This window comes from Anneissia japonica, unplaced genomic scaffold, assembly GCF_011630105.1.
Source record: "Anneissia japonica isolate Jap-2015-1 unplaced genomic scaffold, ASM1163010v1 scaffold18_len179048_cov169, whole genome shotgun sequence".
Taxonomy (NCBI): domain Eukaryota; kingdom Metazoa; phylum Echinodermata; class Crinoidea; order Comatulida; family Comatulidae; genus Anneissia; species Anneissia japonica.
Window position 1 is genome coordinate 145,464 of NW_022683677.1, and position 24,138 is coordinate 169,601.

General features: G+C 32.6%; 1 protein-coding gene across 2 annotated transcripts in view; it reads right to left on the reverse strand.

The window, feature by feature from the left end:
• LOC117100777 (glycerophosphoinositol inositolphosphodiesterase GDPD2-like) overlaps positions 1 to 24,138 on the reverse strand; it is a 40,939-nt gene that overhangs the window by 10,970 nt on the left and 5,831 nt on the right. Inside the window, exons 2-7 of one of the 2 annotated variants that reach the window (XM_033240597.1) lie at positions 18,570 to 18,685; positions 17,248 to 17,351; positions 6,636 to 6,789; positions 3,811 to 3,909; positions 3,110 to 3,203; positions 2,074 to 2,181 (exon numbers count right to left, since the gene is read on the reverse strand). In XM_033240597.1, coding sequence (XP_033096488.1) covers positions 2,074 to 2,181; positions 3,110 to 3,203; positions 3,811 to 3,909; positions 6,636 to 6,789; positions 17,248 to 17,351; positions 18,570 to 18,662 — 652 coding nt within the window. In that variant the 5' untranslated portion in view covers positions 18,663 to 18,685. The remainder of the gene's footprint in view (positions 1 to 2,073; positions 2,182 to 3,109; positions 3,204 to 3,810; positions 3,910 to 6,635; positions 6,790 to 17,247; positions 17,352 to 18,569; positions 18,686 to 24,138) is intronic. The other variant, XM_033240604.1, reaches the window with a different exon arrangement.

A 24,138-nucleotide genomic window follows, 5' to 3' on the forward strand; every position in this document is an offset into this window, starting at 1 on the left:
GGCATGCTCACTTCGAATTACAGCCCTACTCCTCAAACTATTGTATGGGTTGCGACCCAAATTTGGATGGCCAAAACATTTCCGAGAGTCAAAAGGAAAGACAGAATTTGGTAAAGCGCATTTCGCATAGTGGTAAAATACTTCTACATAGCCGTCTTGTCAAAATGTATTGTCAACTCAAAATCTACTCTCATGGATGCACTGTCGTGAATCTCTCCCGGGATTGATAAGATTATTAAAATTAGGCAGGAACATAGCTCACATATAACACGACCAAAAAGTTACATCATGAAAAATGATTAGTTGCTTCTTTTTGGGAAGGGGTGGGACGTACAAGCTACATTTTCCAATTATTATTTACCCAGTCCACCTCGCCCAAGTCGATAGTACATACTGTAAGTCGAAAATTTGTCATTGTTTCATTATTTACATTACAGTAAACATTTCAAAAATATTGTCCCAACCATTTTTAAAATCTGTCCTTCAACCTCTATATAAAAAATTAAAAAATTTTCAAAGATAGAAAAGTGTAAAAAGATACAAAACACTATTTTAGCAACCGAAAAAAAGGAATATATATATAAAGAAATAATGAAATGTATAATAAAAAATAGAAACAGAGAAAGATATAAAGATGTAAATTAATAATTCTTTATATTATTGTTTTCTTGATGTTGTTATAGCATATACTGGCTGGTCATTATAAAGATCTTGAATGAGACAGGTAATGATTACCTACGTGTATATAAAATAAAAATGTATACTAAAACGAAAATGAAAAAAGTGGGAAAATAATGAAAATGTGTATAAAAATATTAACAGAGAATGAACGATTGAGTGTAGAAAAAGAATACCTTGAGATACAATGTATATAAATAGTGGAAAGGGTATAGAAAAGTGGCACTATTTTTGCAATTAAAAAAAAAGAAAAATAAAGAAATGATAATGAAATGTACATAAAAAAAAACAAAAAAACATAGATACAAAGATTGAAAGATGTACAATAATAATGCCTAAAGAAAAAGAAATTGAATTTTCCCTTTGAAAAATCCTTCATTTGTTAAGCTAAGTTAATTTTCTTTTAATTTTTCTTTAGACTGTTTGTAACACACAATTATTAGAGATTATGAAAATGTTCTGATGATGAATGATTACCCATATGTATATAAGTGAAAATGTATTTTAAAAAAATGGAAAAATAAATTAAGAAAAATAATTAAAACTCGTAAAAATAAGATACTATAAAAAAAATGCTGGTAGAAAAGATACAGTGATTTAGGTTATAGAAAATGAAAAGGAGGAAAACAAAATAAATAATTGATAATTACAGTATGTATGTGTAGTGTATATGTATGTATGCGTATGCATATGTATATGTACATATATATGTATGTGTAGGTATATATAATATATATACATATGACATCGCCCCCTAAAGTGGATTAATAACCGGAGATGTGCAATTTTCTCATTAAAAAAAATTATTATTTTATGAAATGCAATAAATCTTTTCTTCTTTTTTTAATTTTGCTTTTATTGAATTATAAACATATACATTTGTTTATCAGAATGAAAATGCAAAAAAAAAAAAGGGAAAAAAATGAAAACCATGAAAAAAGGACAAATAACGGTGGGTAACACCCATGAAAGACAAAAAAAAAATAAAAAATTATAAAATTATCTAAAAAATGCCACAACCATCATTAATGTAATGTTTAATAGGACAATGTACATACTTTTCGGCTTGGAAACTTCTATCATACGTCGTTACATTTGTGTTTAACTGAATTATTAAAATAGTGGTTAATGAAATTGTTACAACAGTAAAAGGCACTGGATGCAAAACTTTTCTAAAGTGATCATACAAAGAATTCACTACTAATGCAAATAGAAACAGAAACACACACAGTAATACAAATGTCATTTGTAATTGAATAATATGTGGTGTATGCATGTGACAATGATTAGCATAGCTCAGAGAGTCAAAAATCATGAAAAACCACCGGGTCTACAGTACTGAACCATAGCGAAAGGGAATGCGAAAGAATGTACATGTACTGTATGTCTACTCACTTATCTTATTCTTATTCTTATTATTTTCATTAGTTTGCGACGACTGAATGTCTTTGTTTCCAACCAATTCATACTGAACTTCTAAATTTTCCAAAAATGAAAATGCAGCTGAAAAATAAATGTTAATGAATTCCATCCATTATGATAAAAATAAAATAAAATATAAAATTCTAAATGGCATGTATTTAACATTGGAGCCATAAAAAAATGGTTCTGGAGAAATCACAAAGAGTAATTTCATTTTATTTTAATAGTTTTCAGTATCTACATGTTTTCAAAGAATTTCATCTGGTTTGTATATCATATAATTTATTTCACTTTTGTGACACAGAACAGAACAATACAAGAAACCAATGAAGTAGGATTGCCTAAGTGTTATAAATAAAATAACAGTCAAGAGTATTAAATCACCAACAACCATAAACTACTGTATGTGTACAAGTCCAAAGGAAAGCTAACTACTAAGTGAGAGTGACTCACACCATCAACTTAATCTCATTAAGACTATGTTCACACACACCATCCAACAGTTAGCAGGATCCAGATTAATAGCACACGCTCACCGTTGCATTCATACAAGAAAATCCTCGATCTAGATATCAAGAAGTTGACGTCATTTTGACCACATACAGTATGACGAGTTGCCATAAAAAAAACAAAAACCAAAATATCACTAAAAAGCTAAAGAGCAACAGGCAGCAGTGATCAAAAGATATGTAAACAACATGCACGAAAAACAATGCAGTTGAACTATGGGAAAATACCCCCCTCCCCATTGGAAATGCATACATCTAATACGGTAATGATAGCGCTCACTAATAGTGTATTTACTTCCCGGAAACAGTTCGAGCTAACTGACCGGGTGTTTTCACACGCATCCTAATGGTTCGTGATAATGGTTACTGTACCTCTCGATCTGGATATTAAGAATCTTGTGTGAACCTACACCAACAGTATTTGTTCTGTGGATTAAAATCCCCTACACAGCAGGAAATGTTATACAACAAAAAATAGAAATTATGATATGAATATTTACCTCGATCACAGAGCACACCCAGCCCAGCTGCAACAAACCAAGTTACTATGGTGACAAAAACAACAGCTATAAGATGCAAGAATGGACCAGAAAACTGAAGAGATGAAAGATCAATTTATGGATTAATAATTCATTTAAAATTGTCTCCTAAATACTGGCAGAATCTTTAATCCTAAAATAAAATTGGAATATGTAGTAAAATGAATTGGAGTTGGCAGTGTTAATATACTGTACCCAAACTGAAATACTCTATTGAGATCAACCAAAACCTACCATACCTATCCCATGACGTGGGCTTACTATTAGGACCCAGAGCTGCAGAAAGCAGCCCTGTAGCCTGGGGCAGCATAGCTATTGGGCCTTAATGGCATGGTCTGGAGCAAGCAAGGTCCACAGTCAAAACCCTGTTGGAAGTTTTGATGTTTTTAGAAATGGAAATAAAATGGAAATCAATTTGTACAGCGCCTTACACAATTACAAGTTGCCTCGAAGTGCTTGTAGAATATGGGGAAAAAAAGCGCAAGCAGTTTAATCCATGACTATCCTAAAACTAATCAGAGACGATTTAGATATCTATTTATAAATTATTTATTTTATCATTTTATTGTTTTTTTGAAAACAGCCAAATTCCTGCACATACTGAATGCACTGCACATTCATTACAGTAATAGCATGCTGTAACAAACATTCTAAATACTTACTTGCAAATAGCGACTAACAAGAATCCAAAGACCTGGATCAAGCACTGTAGCTAATACCAATATTGTAATGTTACTCACAAATACAAGGCAAGTAAGAACCTATGGAAGCAAAAAAAAGAAAACAAAAGAAAATGTATCTAAGATCAAGAGAGTACTGTATATATATTATTATATTATATTACATATATATATATATATATATACTACAGGTAAGGTTAAAATACACACAATACTATAATCTTTTTACTTGAAAATTTGGAAATTTAAATTTATTATTATTATTATGACATTGTTTTGTTATTATCATTATTATTGTTTTTATCATTTATTTTTTTTAAATTATTTTTATTCAGGGGAGGGGGGGCTATAGCTTAAAGGTATAGTTGTGCATTGCACTGCTAACTTACTTAGCCTCCCCCACTCATATCTCGGCTATGTTGTTTCCTACTATGCTTATTGTAAATGTGTTTTTGTATTAGGTGGAAAGTAAAGATTCTGATTCTGGTTGCTATCATTGAAATACAAATTGAATTGTAAAGTTGCTTTTCAAAACAACTGGCTTCATCAAGCCAACCACAAAATAAAACTATTAAAATAACAAGACCTTAAACAGTATTGATAAATTGCTATTTATGTTCAAGTGTTATTTAGGGGAGAAAAAGAAGGAAAAGCTACTAATTAAGATTTTAATTTAATTTTAATCAACAGAGTAAAAAGGTTTTACAGGAAACTATAATTATTTATTTACATGTAAACTAAATAGGCTTACAGTAGCTTACACAAAGACACACATGAACAGCACCTTTAATTTTTACTTCCGTAATAGTGATATTGATGACGAATCTAATAATAATATTAATAATAACAATAATAATAATAATAATAATATTAAATAATAACAATAATAATATATAATTAATAACAACAATAATAACAATATTAATAATAATAACAATAATAACTAGCACTAACTCGGATTTTGTTTTGTAAATAATTATATATTGACAGATTTTAACTTATCATTTAAAGTACAGATGGGCAAAGTGCGGCCCGGCAGTCATTTTTTTGCAGCCCGCAACAATTATGAATTAAAAACCCTATGTGTGTGGCCTGCCAAGACAAAATTTGCTAGAAAACACCTTGGGTTTTACGTTCCGACACCAATCATATGTAAAAAGTAACATTGAAACTGAGAATAAAGTGGTGTAAAAGCAGTGCTTGGAGGTTTTCGAAGCACACTGGAAACATCAAAGTTTTGGTGCATCCCACAGTGTTAAATCAAAACTTAACTTTGGCCCTCAGACCGATTTTTATGCCCACCACTGATTTACAGTAAATGTAAAAAAAATAAACAATTTTAATTTTACTTCCAATGTAACACATCAAATGAAAACAGGTCATACTTTTTTTATATTACAATAGTAAGAAATCTGTTTGCATGAGTTCTTTACCACAAAACAGGAAATATAAACATGAAGCTTTATCACCTTGCTTGATCAAAAGTTAACCTTTGTTTCATCTGTGTCTTATCTAGGTCATATCATAAAATGATATGAGGAATGATAATGACATCATGAGGCAGTACAGGTCCGTATTTGTTAGGTGGAATATTACTTGCTGGCGATTTAGCAATTGTTCTCTGTGTACAAAATGTTACATTTTTTGCCCTTTTTTAACTACTTTGTATTGCATTTTATGATTCAATCAATACAAAAGTAAAAATATTCATGATCTGTTATAACAACTCACTTAATAAGGATGTTTTACACATACCCAAGTTCTGCAGTGCCAATGGTATCCTTTAGGACCTCCTTCATTTTATGAATTATTCAGGAAATATGTTTACATTTTTTGGAAACTCTGGCAATAGTCTTGAGCGACTCATTATAATTTATTTAAGCATTTTTTTTATTTAAGAAATGGAATGAGCTACTGTACTAGCTCAGGGGTCCCCAAGTTAGAAGAACCCATTTCGGGGACATTTGTTTAAAGACATTTAGGGGCGCTATATATTCTATGACGGAAAAAGTGTACTGTAGGTACCAAACGAGAGGCCACGTCCACCTCAGGCCTACCATGATTGGGGCTGAGGTGATGACATTTTTTAGAATTAGGCCCCTTTAGAAGCACGGAAATGGCACTATCAGACTGCGAAAAATAATCGGCAACCAAAGTTTAGACCTAAATAAAACAAAAAGATTTGTTTTTTACTGAATTTGGCGGAGATAAGTGAATTTCCGAGAGATTTTTGCTGTTTGCGGGAGTGTGGGAGAACACCGATTTACGAGAGACTCCCGGGAGTTCCGGGAGACTTGGGAACCCTGATAGCTGTGATGTAGACGTTTTATATCTTTGACTGTTATTATTTATTTTATGTTTCTGTACTACGGACTGATATGTCTATAATAATATTACAATTACAATTATACTGTACTTATTATTAATAGGCAGTGGCTATTATTACACCAGATTTAAGAGTTTTAATTCCTGTTTTCTGATTAGATATTATTGTTTTAATCCCCTCCCTGTCATCCAATGCCACGACAAGGTCGTTGGATCCCTAAGACTGTGTTCTACAAGCTCAATTTTGACTATACTAGTCTTTTAAACTCCGTGTGAACCCTACCCAGCGATTTTTTTATACCGGGACCCTGACCAAGGCTCTATAGTGGGCCCCTTAGTTCAGATTCTCCCTCTGTTGGGCATTTTGGTCCCCTTGTCTGCAAATTTCTGGAGTCTCTGCTGTTTAAAAGTGGTGTAAATATAGCGACTGCCTATTTTTCACATAAACATCATTGGACATGTAGGTCACATAAATAGGTCACCTTGTGAATCAAGTGTAAACGCAGGTCTTCCTGTAGACATATGCTGATGATTCCGAACAGCAGTAAGAGCGCTATATAGCCAAACAGTATGCACGTCATTACCAGCAACACAAAGTAAATTGGAAACCATACTCCAAAGCTGTTCCAAATATATCTGTTTAAGTAATTGAAAATTATCAAAAAAGTTATCAAATTGTTTCAGATACAAGTGACACATGTAAAATTGGGCAACACTGTAGAATGAAAGAAAGCTGAAACAGAACTGAAGAAAAAAGCTGAAAAAAAATGTGAAAACGATAAAATAAAAACACATCAGTATAGCCTCAAACTGCATTGAATGAACATCTTTTATTGATGATACCAGCCGGGCATACAAGATCAATATGTATTTGTTGGCTACAATTCTAGAGAACGCAACACAAGACTATTAACTAATAATCAGAAGACAGACTGTAGGGTGTCATCAAGTGGTCACACAGAGATCTACAGTACTGTAGTACTACTAGAAGCTACAGTACTGCACTGTACCTGCGATGCTCCAGTTGCAAGTTATACCAAGGCAACTTACCAGTATAAAGAACAAATTAATAAATTAGTAAATTAATGTTCTTATTTACTTACATGATGGACAAATTAGTTTAACTAAGTTGGTTAAAATACTTCAAATAACTATTAAGTTTTCATTGGAATAGATACACATCTAGATGTGTATAAGAGACAGCCCTACACTCCTGAAGTGAATGTGGCTGACTGGAACTACTGTATATCATATCTATTTTTATTTCCCCACTTTCTATGATACCAGTTTATCAAATATTTTACAGTTGTAACTTGTATTGTGTATTTCACTTTTAAGAGAAGAACATTTTTGGAATCAGATATGTGCAGTAAATTCTTACGATTATAATTAAATAGAAATATGTCTAGCAATGACAGTGTCACATTAAATTTAACGGCACAAGTTTAAATTGCTTGAGTCCATAGAAACATCGTTAACTTAAAAAATAAATATTAAAGATTACATTTAAACAATGCATAAAATTTCACACGAAGGAGTGGACAGAAGCTGGAGCAAAGGCATGGTTTAAAAACATTATTTCATCCTGTAATTTGTGGTATACTTTTGGATGTTAAAGAAATTTTTTTTAAATTCAGCAAAACATTCAAAATTCAATGAATGTCAAGAACAACTTTTTAAAAAAAAATTGTAAGCATGTTCTCGGCTTAAATGAATCAGCATGATCATAGATTTATACAGCACTTTTGAACTTTTATGCGGTGAAATGTTAATATTAAAGAATCACAAAAGTAATTAACTATATAAAAAGGATTTAAACAAAATAAAACCTTTAACCAGATTTACAGTTCAAAATCCTGAAAAATATTATTAATTGCAGTGGCAGGTTGTGTGTGTGTGTGTGTGGGCTGTCTCTTATACGCATCTAGATGTGTATAAGAGACTGTTCAATATTTTTTTTAATGAATATATAAATAAAATTATATTCAAATTTTAAGTTTGAGAGTGCAATTTCCGGCCATCTAAAGGTGCCATAATCACAAATTTTCTTACATCAGCCCCGAAACATGGTGGGGCTGAAGTAGTAGATCCCATCTGTGAAAGTACCTTTCCGGGCCCCTCTATTTTGAATTCCTATATCTGCCACTGAATTAAACTCATTGAATGCTGGAATTATCCTGCACATTACTGATCATACTTCCTTTTTTTATGCATATTGGTGAGCCTGTTCAGTATCAACAAGCTAATGTTTTCTTACACAGTCCATTTTTTTATGCATTATCAAATTATGTTTTTTTTATTATAAAAAAATTATCAAAAAATTGATAGTTGAAAAGATGAGAACCCATGCACTGGAATTGAAATGCAAGCAACAATTAATATTCCAGGACACAGTTCCATAAAATGTGAATAAAGAAAACGATGGTATATTATGAAATACTGTAGAATATGCTAAATTATTACCAAATGCCTGTATTAATATTCTGTATTATGAATGACTAATAATCATGAACAACAGGTGTTTACTGACAGCTTAAACCAAAATACTGTAGATTCTGAAACTTAGTATTTTAACTACTTGAGCCGATTCATAGCTTACAGAACTTAGACAACTACAGGGACTTACTAACAATAAATATACTTTTTAGGCAGTGAAACACAAAAAAACCCTTTAAATCTGTTCATCACTTATAACTTCAGTAGATAAAGTACATTAATTTTCGTATGGTATCCATCTGTTGTTTTCTCAATGTTTATTTTCCTTTTACTGTATTCCATATCTAAAGCAAGCAAAAAGAACTTTAATTCATCACATGTTTGGTGGTATGATAATAAAGCAATCTTGAATCTTGTGATTATTGTTATACACCAGTCTTAAGCAAATTCCTGTATGGATTCAATTATTAGGACAATAACATACAATCACAATTAGGAATTCGTTTATAGTGGTGTAACAATAGCCACTGACCTTTACTCTCCACAAAACAGAATTTTATATACTGTAGTTTAGTAAATTTAAATTGATAAAAGAAGAAAGTGGAGAGCAGATAAAGAACGATCACCCACTTTTACTATGCAAGTTTGGAATTATGGTATTTAGGGGCAGCAGCAAATGCAGTGAACATTTTTATAATACATTTCTGCCCCATGAGTTTATAATAAAAGAATAATGCACATTGTCTGCTGTAGTCGCTCTAATGAATACAAATTATACAGCTAAAATTGTATGAATTTTCCCAATTAGGGTTTGTTTTTTTTTAAAGGTTAGACCTACTGTAATTGTATAATGTTGCTATTGTGGTCAATGGTTAAATGGTGGTTGTATTTTTTAGTGCCTTCCACAATAAAACCGTACTTTACAACTACTAAAAAAACTACAAAAAATGAACTTATGAACAGACACGAATGCAAGGGAAAGGACGAAGGTGCACACCACGGATTTTGAGATGCCGGCGCCATCACTTTGTACATGCAGGTACCTCGGTGTCAGTATTAAATTATGTTCTTTAATTGGTGCTTCTACTGAGGATAAGCCTTGACAGTGCCGAAGTAAGAATTGTAACTGTCAGTGGGGAAAAAATTAACTGAAAACATAAATATTGAATTAACTTTAAAAGTATTATTGAAGAGATAGGTCTTCGATTTCTTCATACTATGTTAGGAAGCCCCATGAAGATCTGAAAGTAATGAATTCCACAAATTTGGTGCAGCAACAGAAAAGGCCCTGTTGCTGTATAGTTCTTGAACATGCTTGGAATTGAAGACAAAGAATTTTTATGATAATGTATAAGGAAGAAAAAACTTGCATACAGTATGTAGAGATATTATCTTTCTTGAAAAAATTTTTTTTAAATAGGATTCAACAATTACGATTCATGTACCTACTTAAAGCCTTAAAGCCGCGGTGAAATATTAAGGTTATATTAATGTCACAAAATTATTATAATAATGTGTTCACTTAATGACTAAACTAATATAAAATATTTATTTTTAGATCAGCTTTATTAAATAATCTCTCAAGGTACCACTTTTTCCCTGGGGTCAAAACCAATTGTGGTCACTCTACCATGGCATACAGTATCATACTAGTTGAATACTGTGTATCATGCTAGTGTATTAATGTGACTTGCAACATTTAAATATGTAACTTTTATTTAATGTACAATATTTTAGGTCAGCTCCCAAGGAATGCCTTATTCCTGTTGCCAAGCAATAGAAATTTCGGTCACTTACATTAAGTGCTGATTACTGTATGTAAATATAAAAACACGATAATAAGGTCATTATTGTTACTCTTTCAAATTCAAAATATTATATGAATTGAATCTTGAAAACATACATAGTAAACCTTTATTATTATCAAAATATCTCCCCATTATTATTGTTCCCTAACTGTGGCCCAAACAGATCGGAAACTCTGGGCAACATTGGCAATTAAAACTGCCTGAAACATACAACGTTGTTTAAACAGCTGTAGCTTGGCTCAGTGTGTGGGGTGGCATAGTATCAGTTGAGTGATACTAATAGAAATGAGCTACAATAGAGAAATATGATCTACTTTAGCATTCAATAATTGACAACATATTGTGTACAATTTTACACTTAAATATTTAGCAATGTTAAATCTGAGATGATTTATCAGAATATAATTTGGATGTCATAAAGCTAGGGGAGAGTTTGACTAATTGCCTAATGACACTATACAAGGTTTCGTTTTAGAAGACGAATCTATAGGCTTGGTTGGGATTGTACAATTTTTTGGCCAAATTAACCATGTGTACAGTACAGTTTTATAAAAAAATTTTTAGTGTAAACTTCTAGGACATTATTCTCCTATGTAAAATTCAAACCAAGTTAATCATGGTTAGGAAGAATAACTAACATACAGGCTGTAACAGACTCGGAGCAGAAAAGTCGATTTCAAAAAGCATGACTTGGTTAATTCTTCCTCGCAGTTGGTGCTCTGTGATAATCAAAATTTATATCACATATTTTGACTACAGTGAACTAAAATAATATTTTAGCTACAGAATTTACTGTTAATTTTAATTACTGAAATTCAGAGAAACATGAGCAGGGGCAGATCCTGGGAGGCCACAGGGGACAGGGCCCTCCTAAAAAGAAAAAGAGGGTAAAAGAGAGAAATAAAGAAAGGAAAGGAGAAAAGGGGAGCACATCACACAAACACAAACCAATTTTTGATTATAAAATTCCATGTACTCCATACCATATGGTAGCATTTCTAAATAAAATCTCAAATACCAGGCCCCCAACCCCACCCTCTGCTCGAGTGCTTTGTGTTTCGCATGGCTCCCAATCCATATTTTTATCTACAGTGTAGATCTGCCAATGATGTGTACAGTATCCTTATTAAAATATCAATCTAAAATTAAACTGATGCTACTAAAGTGCCACGTATGGGTTTTTTTTTGTTTTTTTTGTTTTTTTTTGTTTTTGTAATTATTTCCTTATCCATCTAGGCCAACATTATAGTATATTGGATTAAACAGCCATTTGAACTGTTATACACTCCTTTTCCTGGAATATTTTTTTTCTAAGAACAACAGCTGTAGAAATCCTTGAACCATATTTACAACCACGGAGGTATATACCTCCATGTTACAAAGTACTGTATACCATAATCTGGTAATCCCTTTTCAAGGTTAAAACTCAACTCAGTGACTGCAATATGTTTACATATATTACTGTACAGTATATGTCATATTTCTATATAACATAAATTTAGACAATTGCTATAGTAATACTTTTAACATTATTGTATAATAATGTACAGTACTTGGCCACCAGAACACAAGTGCAAGTAGGGAGTTTAAAGGTCCATGTTTAAAGCAAAAGAAAAACAATTCTAATTAAAACAATAAAATGGGTTTTTGAGACCCAACTTGAAGACAACCAAGAAAGACAATTCATGCACTGCCGTAGGTAGTTAGTATTAAAGTTTTGAAGAAGAGAACGACCTCCAAATGTATTAGGCCAACAAATAGGACAGTCAAGAAGATACAACAGATCTATATGGGATAGACACCTCACTGAGCAAGTGCATGCAGGAATATAAAAGCACAGACAATTGTATGTAAAGGTATGAAAACTGGAGTGACTAAAGGATCTTGAAGTTTATTCATGGATGAAAAAAATATTAATCATAATTGCAGGCCTGTAAATAGGAGGGTTTCTATGATTTGGCCAAAAGACTTTTTCCCAAAAAAGCCCATCTGATAAAATAGTGCACCCCATCGATGACATCAAGATAAAATATATTTATGCCCTCTAGCGGTGAAGTGACGATGGTAGGGCAAAGACACATCACGCTTATCTTAAACACACAAAACGCAATGTTATATTTTGTCTGAAAATGGTGTTTTTTAGTGCTGGTTTTAATGGTAAGTGGAATCGCATACTAATATGTAACTGAAACGGTGGTTGACTTGTAGGGAATGTTACAAGTATTTTGCCGTGTTGGCTTTCCAACGATTTATTATGAATCGATGGCCTTCCATACTTGGCTGATTGTGTATATAACAGTGCAGCAGATGGAAGTCGCTCTCTTCAGTGTTGGCTACTAGGGCGAAACGTTGGTGTAGCCTGGAAATTGTCTCATTGCGGCTAGTTCTGCTCATTGGAGGGTGAGATTGAACTGAAAGACACACCTCGTTGAATGAGATAGCCTGAAATTAGCAACAGATTGAGCCTGGGTGTTCTGGCCTTGTAGAGCGATTGTGGTATGACGGCAGGAATTGTTCAACCGATTCAAGCATGTGGGCTGTGGATTGTAAAGCTAAGCCGGTTGGATGTGGTCAAATGTACATCGCTAAAGAACGCGTGGTATGGTAGCGACGCATACACAAGCCAAGCCAGTAGTCAGTCAAGTACTGGATAACATATCCTTAATGCTTTATTTTATGCTGTGTGTCTATTTAATGTTAGATGTACTTTTAAGAATTATTACCTTATAATTTTTATGCGAAATTGTAGTAGCATTGTATGCCTGTAGGTGAAACTGTAGCATTCTTGACACTGTACATCCATACATTTGATGCTTATACATTCGAGAAACCGAGTCTCCATATAGTATTGATCTTGACGCTGTGCATCCACACGTTAGATGCTCATTTGTTCATTTGTTTGAGAAATTAAACCTCAATATTAACTATATTACCTTGTATTGTATCTTTATTGTCGTATACCCACAAAGTGCATAGTGGTGGATGATTGATACCTGATCCTTTATATCGGATCCTAACTAACTTGTAACAGGGAACTGAAACAGGTTGGGGAATTGATCTTCACTCATTCATATCTAGCGGTGCAGGGCCTATTATGCTTACAGTAACTAGGCCTAGGTAGGTAAGATAGGGCCTACACTGCCACAAGCCTTAACTAGGCATAGAAGCAACCTAGCCTAGTTAGGGGTGGTTCTGCAAAGTGAACTAGAAAGCACAAAGTTGTTTCTTATTATATCCTAATATAGTTCTTATTCACAATTTTTGCAGACCCCTAACCAACACTGACTGAAACCGGCAGCCTAAGGCCTAGATGACCCTGTATAATGTACATCCTTGTTTTTCTTATTATCTCTCAAAGTTGCTTTATTGTATATTTTTTTATATTTTTTTTTTATGTAAAGATTGTATGTCTAGTTCAATGAGAGACTAGATCGACATCAACACCACTGTAGATGGTGGTAAATGATTGCAGTTTGCAATCAACACACTATTCAGTATTTTTCCAACAATAGTTGGTTGGAAGGACATTACAAGAAATGATCTACCACTATTCTACAACTATGGCCACATTTACCACTGAGCTTGTTGAATCTATGCCAACACTACCACTACCAACTGGATGGAGAAAGCGACGATGAGAATAATACAGTATCAGTTATCACCGAAAAATTCCTCCGACTCAAACAGTATTTGAAATCTGGATATAGTTAAACTGAATGCTAAAATGATACACTACAAAGGACTTGTTGAAGCATCAATGCCTACAGTATGTCATATAAAAAGTAAGACCTAGGCCCCTAACACTCAGTCTGACTCTCTATCCCTCTAGGTATAATATTAAGGGGTACTGAAATCTACTTTAACAACCACTACTGACTTGTTCTTGGCAGGTAAAGGCAGGTAATGGATCTGGATGGTAGTCAGATCATGGTCAGATGGTCCTTTACCGCAACAATTTCTTGCTACGTATGAAAACCATTTAGGCATAGAGGGCATGGCCTAGGCTAGTGGTGTTCATTTTCAGCTTCGGAAAATCGATGAAGAAAACATCCTTCACATGTACTGTAGTCTATCGCTATATCTAGATTTCGCTGTTACATTTCTCGTAGCAACAGTAGTTTTTTGTCATTCTTTAGATGCTACAGTATTCAATCAGATAAAAATCCTGTAGTTTTACAATAAAGTTGAAATACACATTTTTTAAGCTTCATAAAGGGAATCCATATCCATATCTACTTCCTGGTTGGAGTAATGACGTCACATGGACATTGTGTCTAAAAATAGCTTCAGTGCGGATTGCTATTGAACTACCATACTTTTTGCATTCAAATACCATCTAAATGGAAGAAAGATAAAGCTTTCAAAACAACCTCACTTTTCATGTCCTAAAAAATTAATAATTTAATATGGAGGATAGAATATACAAAGCACTGGGGATGTTGTCATTATTACCACTGCTCACTGGATCCATCAAACCAATAAAAAGTGCTACCTACTGTACTCCACGGCCGTTCCGTGGCAAAATAATGAATCTTGAAATTTTCACTTTTGGAGAAAAATAGAGTTAAAGCTTGCATGTTTGCAACTTGGCAATAAATTGTCCTACAATTTTGAAATTTTGCAGGATTGTACATCTATAGACATTGTGACTATGTAAAATTTTAATTACAACCATTTGTTTATTGCAAAGTTATTAGCGATATTCACAGATACATTGTTTTGCCTCAGAAACATGTCAGACATGGTATTGTTTTGTGACATATTTTTTGGAATTTATCATGTTTGAAGCAATCACATTCATCATCTAGCTTGTTCATACGTCGCTGTTACGATTGTTGATATGAAAACACCAATAACCAGATGATTTTGCCTTGCCAAACTCCATTTAGCTCAAAACAATTTTTGAATACCATTCCGAGGAAAAACAACATATCTACATCGCAGATACGTTGTTTTGCCTCTGTAATCTTGCAGCTTTGTTGTTTTACCACAGAAAATCACTAGATTTTACGTTTTGTGATACCCAAAGGGTCGAAAAATCAAAATGGAACATCTTTCTTGGTTTATTTAAAAAGAATTATACTTTCATGATGTAGAAACCTGGTATAAATATATTGTTTTTAATCTACACAGATCCTACATTGCAGGTGCCGACTGCCAAATCCTGGCTCTCTGTCCATTGTGTAATAAAAAAAAAAAGTTTTTAATCATCTCATGAAAAATTTTGTAAAATTGAAGCTATTAAAATTACTTTCTGATTGCAAAGAGAAGTCTTTAGTGAAGAAACTTAAATTTTTGCAATAAAAAAAGAATTTAGTCAGAATATACTTTACTGTCGACACCAACTCCCAATAGGCATATATCCTTAAAGGAAAAAAGCAAAAAAATTGATTGAGCAAATTAAATTTGATGCATACAAATCTTGTCTTTGAATCTACTAATCTCCATCTGTACATGAATCATATACAAGTGTCAAATCAACCAATTTAGTAAGGATATGTCCATAGATCAAAATATTCATATTTTTTTTCAAATCTGACATAGTACATATTTTACCGTATAATTTTTTAAATAATATATGTGTTGCAAGCTTTTCACTGTCTGTCATTTTTTGTTGTAAAAAGTAGTTTATCTTACCCTGGATGCCTAATACATAAAAGCATACTAAACTGGCGGGAGAATTTTTAAGGTGACAAAGTAAACTCTTCGCTGGTAATAGGACAATTTTTTTATTGCTTTTCACACAGGTTGGTGTTCAGAGGGTGCCTCCTAACATGTGTCATATTCTGTACTAAAGGCAATATATTGCAACAAACACACATTATTTGTCTAGGTGTACCTTCTTCCCTACATCTATGGTTCTACAATCTACAATGTATTTACAGTGAAGTAATAATTAGCACTAGATTGTGGTTGGTGCCCCACCCTGTATGACGAGTATATATTCTGGTATATTTATTCAATCATCATACATAATAAAATGATTTCAGGTGATTCATTACAAAAACATTACCTATACAAATATAAAATCCTATGAATTATTATTTTTATTGTTATTATAATTACCACTACTACTATTAATATCACCATCATACTACAGTACTATCAATATCACCAGTATACTCGTCACTGGTAGCGAACATATTAATGACCAAATTTAATCAAAAAGAGTACAGTAGTAGTCCAGGATAATTTGGTTGATATAGTAATTGCTTCTTTGGGGCATATCAAAATTCTATGGAGAAAGTATTCTTTATAAATATAATTTGTCCTGATTTTTAAAATTTTATTATTACTTTTATTTCATTATCATCGTTATCATTTTAAATTATTACATAAATACTGCAGGCTTTAGCAATCTGCCTTCATGGAAAACAAGTGCTTTAGTCCGAAAGTTAATAAATTTTTATATAACAATTGTGATTATCATGACAGTTATTATTAGAATAATTATGATTACTATAAGTGTTTTAATATGTTCATGCATTTGTTGTCCAGTGTAATTTAAACTATGCACAAAAAAGAATACTCTGGATTTGACGATAAATGTCACACTTAATTTTAAATAAAGTTCACATAATTCCATCATACTGAAATTAAGATTTGCACTTGCTGTTAGAAGCGAAAGACTATTCAAATAAAATACAAACAATTAAACGGAAGAAACAACATAAAACCCATCACACAAAAGTAGAAATTAAATAGTTTTGGATTTATAATATTATAGTGATTCATTATTAATATTCTATTTTCAGTTTCACATCATGAAATAAATTTAATTCAAACCTAAAAGTCAATGCACAACAACATTTGCATAGTATACAAAAGAAATGTTAATTTTGCTACTTACTTATTGATTGTATTGGAATCATTTGAGATTGAAAACCAGTAAAAAGTGTTTGCCAAGGATACAATAAACGTGATGACCAGAAACACAAACCAGACTTTCTCGCACTGAAAGAAGGTGCAAAAAATATGAGTTATTAATATGGTATGGATGAAATAATGCATAGTTAGATACACATTTGAGATGTTAATTCAATATTTCAACTCTATGTACATAAAGCGAGACTTTTTTTATACCTTGTTTCGCAAACCTATTTTTTAAAGATCGTCCAAGAAGGGTGGAAAAATAATAAAAATAAAGTTCTCTTTAATTCAGCAAATGGTTTTGCCAAAAACATCCATGTGGAGGTGAGAATAAAATTTAAATTTTATTGTTGAATGTGAATATGTAGCAGTGGGATGGTTAATGCTTTAAATATAAATATAATTAGGAAGAAATATACACCTTATTTTTGGAGGTTTTAAGGCAGTGGCGGGCATAATTAAGATAAAGAAAAACTTTCTTTTTTTTCTGAAACTTCCAGTTTTCATGGTATCAGGTGCTCTAATTGCCAAAAATAAAATGTTACTGTTGAAAAGTGTTTAAGTGTAGTAAATGGGATGGTTAAATGATTTAAATTTATACATTATTAGGAAGAAATATATCCTATTTTTGGAGATTTCAAAGCAGCGGCGGGCATAATTAACATAAAGAAAAACTTTTTTTATGAAATTTCCAGTTTTTCATTTCAGCGGGTGCTCTAACTGGCCAAAAATAAAATAAAATTTTTATTCAAAATCATCATTATTGGTGGTCGGTGAGTTCGCGAAACAAGGCATAAAAAATTCTCACCTAAGACAGGAGCAAGTATGACACTATACCTACTAACATTGCTTACGCTGCATAAATATGCAATTATTTGTTTATAATGACAAATCAGGATTTTTCCATGTTTGCATACCACTGGTCATAACTTATAATATGTATAATTCTGATTCACCCGTTAGAAAAATTTGTTCTGGTTAGATATCTTAAGATTCTGCATGAATTCATCCCTTAAACAGTGTTTATTTTTTTAAAATTTGTTGAGTAGAAGCAAAGTTTATTCCAAAATCAATAGTTAATTATGAAGTTGTCTTTTCAAAATGTACATTTCAGTAGATTTTGAGACTGAAATTTTGCAGAAATTTTCTTCAATATATCTTTCAACAAAATGCAAAATAAAAACCGAAAACGTTCAAAATTCTGAATCTCAAGCATTTTGGGCGCTTGTGTGAAATTATTGAGACAGATGGCTAGTTTTGCCAGAGCCGGTCACATATTTTTTTATAATTTTGACACTTTACCTTGCTTGCTTTTCGTTTCCTACGAAACCTCTGTCGCTTTCTGCAACTATAGCACCTTGTAGTAACAGCACCAACACAACTACAGCACACCATTATGGCAGGAGAATCTTCAATTTCTATAATAATAAGTAATCCAAGCAAAATTAATCATTTTGTACCTTTTCGCATGATACTGTGAAAACCTAAAGTAAAACTTTGTGTTGCCAAAGCTGGCTAACCCAGAATCGGAAAAATGTAGGCCACTTTTTTTTATAATTTTTCAATTAAGAATGAATCCAAGAATCAACACATTATTCTGCAGTAATTCAAGACGTATTGTAGAATAGGCTGGCTGGAGTTCAGTATAGTCCTTCCTCAGTGATGAGTGAGTGAGGGTAGAAAAACTCAGACAGTATCAAGAAGTCAGGCAAGAATGGTTATAAACAATTATGTAGGTGAGATAGGGCTAGAGAGGTAAATGGCAGTGAAAATGAATAAAAAGCGTGAACAAAGAGTGAACAAAGCCTGCCGTAAAACCTCGAATTGAGGCCCTGGGCTTCTTGCAAACTTTGGATGGGCTTCTTTTTGAGATGGGCTTCTTTTCGAGGCTACTTTTGATTTTTGGACCGCCTTTTTCGGACATCTCTGGATCCACCCCTGGTTTTAACTTTTTAGTGTTTTCCTTGGAATTCTGTTTTATTGTTGTTGTTCCACAGTTCTGAGGTAACATTCGAGAATACGCTATCAACATACATATTTTTTAAAATAATGTCTTTGTTCATTCAAATCTGATTGTACAGTAGGCCTAAGTGTTACACCATTTTTATTATATTAAATATTAAGAGGTGTATAAACAGATGTTCAAATAAAGTTCAAAATTATAACAACAGTCCTGTACTATAATAGAGGAATCTCATGAAAGATTTCCAACAAGTTTGCACCACTTGCCGATTAAAGAGAAAGTTTGGCATTTCTACTGGAAACCTCAATAAATTTTGAATTCCCAGTCAGTTCCTAATTGAAATTGTACAGCTTATACTGTTGTTAAAAAATGTAGAATAAAGTAAGACTTCAGTGCTTTTTAATACTTAAAACTATATTAACTTTAAAGTAGATTTTATACTGTCTATACAACACTATAAATTGCCATTGTTGAGTGATCCATACGCCCTACTTTAAGGATATTACATTTAAGATTTCTATCAAATTTCATAAAGAAATTTAATATTTTGTTTAAAGATGCATGCAAGCTATACAAATCAGTGTCTTTCTTGATGTATGGTATTTTGTTTACGGTACTTAATATATTAATGTTGTTGTTCTGTTGAGAGACTGTCAGAATGAATCAAGCTCTACGTTCCATGCCAAGGTATTAAAACAAAGTAACTGCACAAAAATATAATAGCAATTATGTTGTTTTGCCATGAGATGGACGTACTAAGACTAACAAGCTCTTTCTAGCATTTTAGAAAGTCCTATGTCAGTCTCAAAACACACGGAATATGTGAGGTCTCACCAAGAAATGTAACGCATCGTTGGTGAAATCATATTGAGATATTCACCAGAATAGGTCAAAGGCAACATTTTTACACAATTTTGATTTCAATGTTTTTGAATAACTTGATACTTACCGGTATATTTTATGACTGTGTACTTTTTAAGTGAATTTTCTTACTAAAACAGTGTTCTCTTTGCATATTCTGTAATTCTAGTCCTATTATTTGTACAGGTTAGTTTATCTTTGAGGCCGATTTTCTCAAAACCTGGTTCTTATACACGTAAACTTTAAATGCTCACATCTATGGATCTATTTATCCTAGGGAAGCTATTCAAAGACCAAATTAAAGTTTATAATGTGATCTACCAAAATGTAATATAAACTCATTTTTTGATTTTCTAACGATGAGACTCATTTTGTAGTGAGACCTCACATATTATTAACATATTGTCCGATGGTTTCATATTTTTCTTAATATTTTTCTAGAGAGTGTTTCTAACTTTGGTGTAATCCAGGACTTCTAGGGCGGAGTGTTTGGCTGAGAGGTATTGTTCCCGCTTCTTGTGCTAAAGACCCTGGATCAAATCCGGCCAGCGTCAGGTTTTAATTAGAGTCTGATCGCTTGACTCCTCGTTTAACCCTCATTAGCACAATGTTTGTATCCGTATGTGTCCGTTATACGGTGTGTTTATAGTTAAACTGGGTGGTGCTGCACTACGGCTACCACTGGTCCTGAAGGGCCCAGCCGAAATTTTGATTTTCCAATTAGAATGAGGACAAAATAAAAAATTATATTATATTATCTGGTGAATAGTCCAACAGTACAATAAGGATCTATTGACACCTTTTTGTTACAGGTAACACACAAAATTGATCGAATGTTTCCCCGTTATTACAGTAACACCAACACATTAGAAATTACAGTACTTATTACGCTAATGTAAGAAAATTTGAAACGTCTCTTTCATCCTGTCATGAAATCGCAAACTTCCTGTCCTGCAATCTGAGCCCAACACAGGAACAGAACACAACAGGGCAACATGGTCGGCATACTAAACTGCAACAGGTACAAAATAGACCACATAATGTCAGTTTTTGTCAATGGTGTCCATAAAATTTAATCACAGCAAAACAATTTTTGGTCGAAGATCATTCTATGAGGGAAGGTGTATCATTGGATCAATTACAGTACCTTCCCTTTTCTCTGTACCATAATATCTATTAAATTTTTCTTTGCATTATTTTATTTACCATTTCAATGGGCTATCCCTGTTCAGTAGTAGGCCAAAGTAGAGTTTGCTTCATACATGTACTCTATTCTTAGGTTAGAGAATGGAGTTGTCTAATTTATAGGGTTTGCTGGTTACGGCCATGAATGGACACAAGCAACTTCAACGCCCAATATTATACAGTCCTTTACTACTCTTTTCAAGGGGCCAAAATTAGGATAAAAAATGTTCTATCTCTTATAAATACAGGTGTCCCTAAATAGAGGTACTGTACTTCTGATTATGGGACACTCGCATGAAATGTGTCCTTTGTAATATCAAAGTTTAAAATGCATTGTGAATGAGTCTAAACCTATTGGAATGAGTTACAATACAGTATGATAAAAAAAAAAATTAAATAAAAAAATAAAAATAGACGGAGAACAACTACTGTACAGTAGCTAATATATCTTGCGCCAGCGAAAGCATGAGTCTCAAAGTACAATTTAGTGGCATTATCTATGGGGTGTGCGATTGGCGCACAACCCCCCCCCCCACAAAAAGCTTGCGCTCCCTAGTTGCCCCTACACCGCTGAAAATGTCCAAAGCGAAAACATCATGATCAAGTAGTCCTCGTCAGCCGTTCCTCCATATAGATTCATTATTTTTTAAATAAACAAATTTTATCACAGTACAGTATGTTTGTCTTGAAAATTCTTTTCAAATTTGAGGGGATACATACACACCAATCACACATCTCTGAATACAGGAAAGGCATTTCAATAAAAAATATGTAAAAAGCTGTTGTAGCATTAAATCTCTTTGAAGATTTTTTCAGTGACATCATTGTCTTCTACAGTAACTGCATTACAATTCGTACAGAACCACAGGAAATTGAGCTAATTTTCATAATTGGGGATAGTGTTGTTTATAATTTTCAATTACAGTAGCTCTCTCAGTATTAAAAGTATGAATTATTGTCAAAATTTTCTTGAGTAAATAAAATAAAGTTTGATTTCCTATATCATCAGATAAATTATCACCAAAAAAAATTTACACTTTAGTTAGCTGTACTTTTGTTCTGACTCATCAATTGCTTTCTGGGATTTAATGCAGCATACACTGTATGGTTATGCGAGACGTTTCTACACTTATGCATTACAAAATGGCTGAGGCAGAAAAAGTTTACCAATTCCAAAAACTTTTATAATTTGTACTGAGAATCCACAATCTGTTTACATAATTCCATGTTGTAATAATGTACACGAATGAGCAAGGTACAGTATTCATCACTGCCTACTACTGTATGCACATTCAAGTAATCACTCAGGTAAACTATTGAGACAAGGTATTACAAGTACAGTAAAATGAGCGCTACAGTATATTTCAAGGTCAGACTCTGTCCAGTAGTTGTACAGCAACCTTCTTGAGCAACATACAATAACTGCATACAGTAGGCTTTGGACATTATTAGCTGAACTGACTCACAAAGGGTTGACATTTTACAGTCTACATACATGTGCCCAGCTTGCTAGCAGAAAGCCTAATAGAACACTTCCTACTGTATTTTTTTCTAAAAATGCAACTCACAGTGCAATAGTAGCCTTAACTGTGTTGAGAGCTTTTTCTAAAAAAATTGTATTCGGACCAGGGGTTTCGTAGCACAGGGTTTTTCCGATTGGGGGGGGGGGGAGATATAGTCTAATGTACCCAATAGCGTCCCATGAAAGAGTGCTCTCTATGTGCGTTGCCATTACTCGGGGGCTTTTGGGTTTGCTTTCTTTCTTGCGATAATGCTGAATGTGTTGCTGTTGTACTGCCGCTGTTATAATTTGTGTACTCACACATTCTCGTAAATTCATGAGTGGATTTCCCACACGATTAAAAATCGAAACGGTACTGGGTTTGGTCTATAGGAGTTCATGCTTCGAACAGGTCATTCCATTATAGAAGCCTTTATATGGAGAAAGTGTACCTTTTTAGCAAGGTTTGCCTATGGGGAAACTAACTCGGGCTACCTGTATATGAAATTGATTTAGTAGAAGATTGAAAATTTTAGAATAGATAAGGATTACTACTATGTACATTTTCTATTGAAATAATCTACATAAGCTAACTTCCAGAGTTATTATATATAATTAATTATATTTAATTAATTGGAATTGTTTAGATATTTCTTTGAAAAATATATTTTATGAAATAATGTAATCATTAAAGTTTATAATAATATTTAACAATATGTAAATAAAGCTATAAAGTAAAGTAATGTTACAATTATGTAGTTGTTTATTAAAGTTTACAAAAAAGACAGGAAGGAAGAAAGCAACGAGGTCTGAAGCGGCTTAGAATTGTACCGAAAATTATATTACGAGTTTGTAGTAAATTTTGGACTTTTGGATTTATCAGAGGTCAAGGTGTCAAGTCTACATGTTTCATAATGCATGAAACGTATGAAAATGTGATATGCTCAGCACATTGACCTCTGATGATTAGTACCTAAAATTCACTACAAACAGGTATAAAAATGAGTGATTATCATTGTTATATAATTTTTTATTTATTTTTATTTATTTTTATTTTTATTTATTATATTTATTTTTTTTTATTTATTTATTTATTTTTTATTTTATTTTATTTTATTAATTTTTTTTTTATACCAATTTGAGCCGCTCCAAATTTCTTTCCTATTCTTCTATCTTTCTTTATTCTTACCTTAAAATTTTGCGTTATCCTTTTTATAAATTAACAGATTAATAAACAACAAACAGAACCACTTATAACTCACAGAATGAAATCTCAACTGACAATTTTTCTCTTCCGTTGGAGTCACACCTACCTTTATTTCAATCTTATTTGTAAGACCTGTATATATATATATATATAT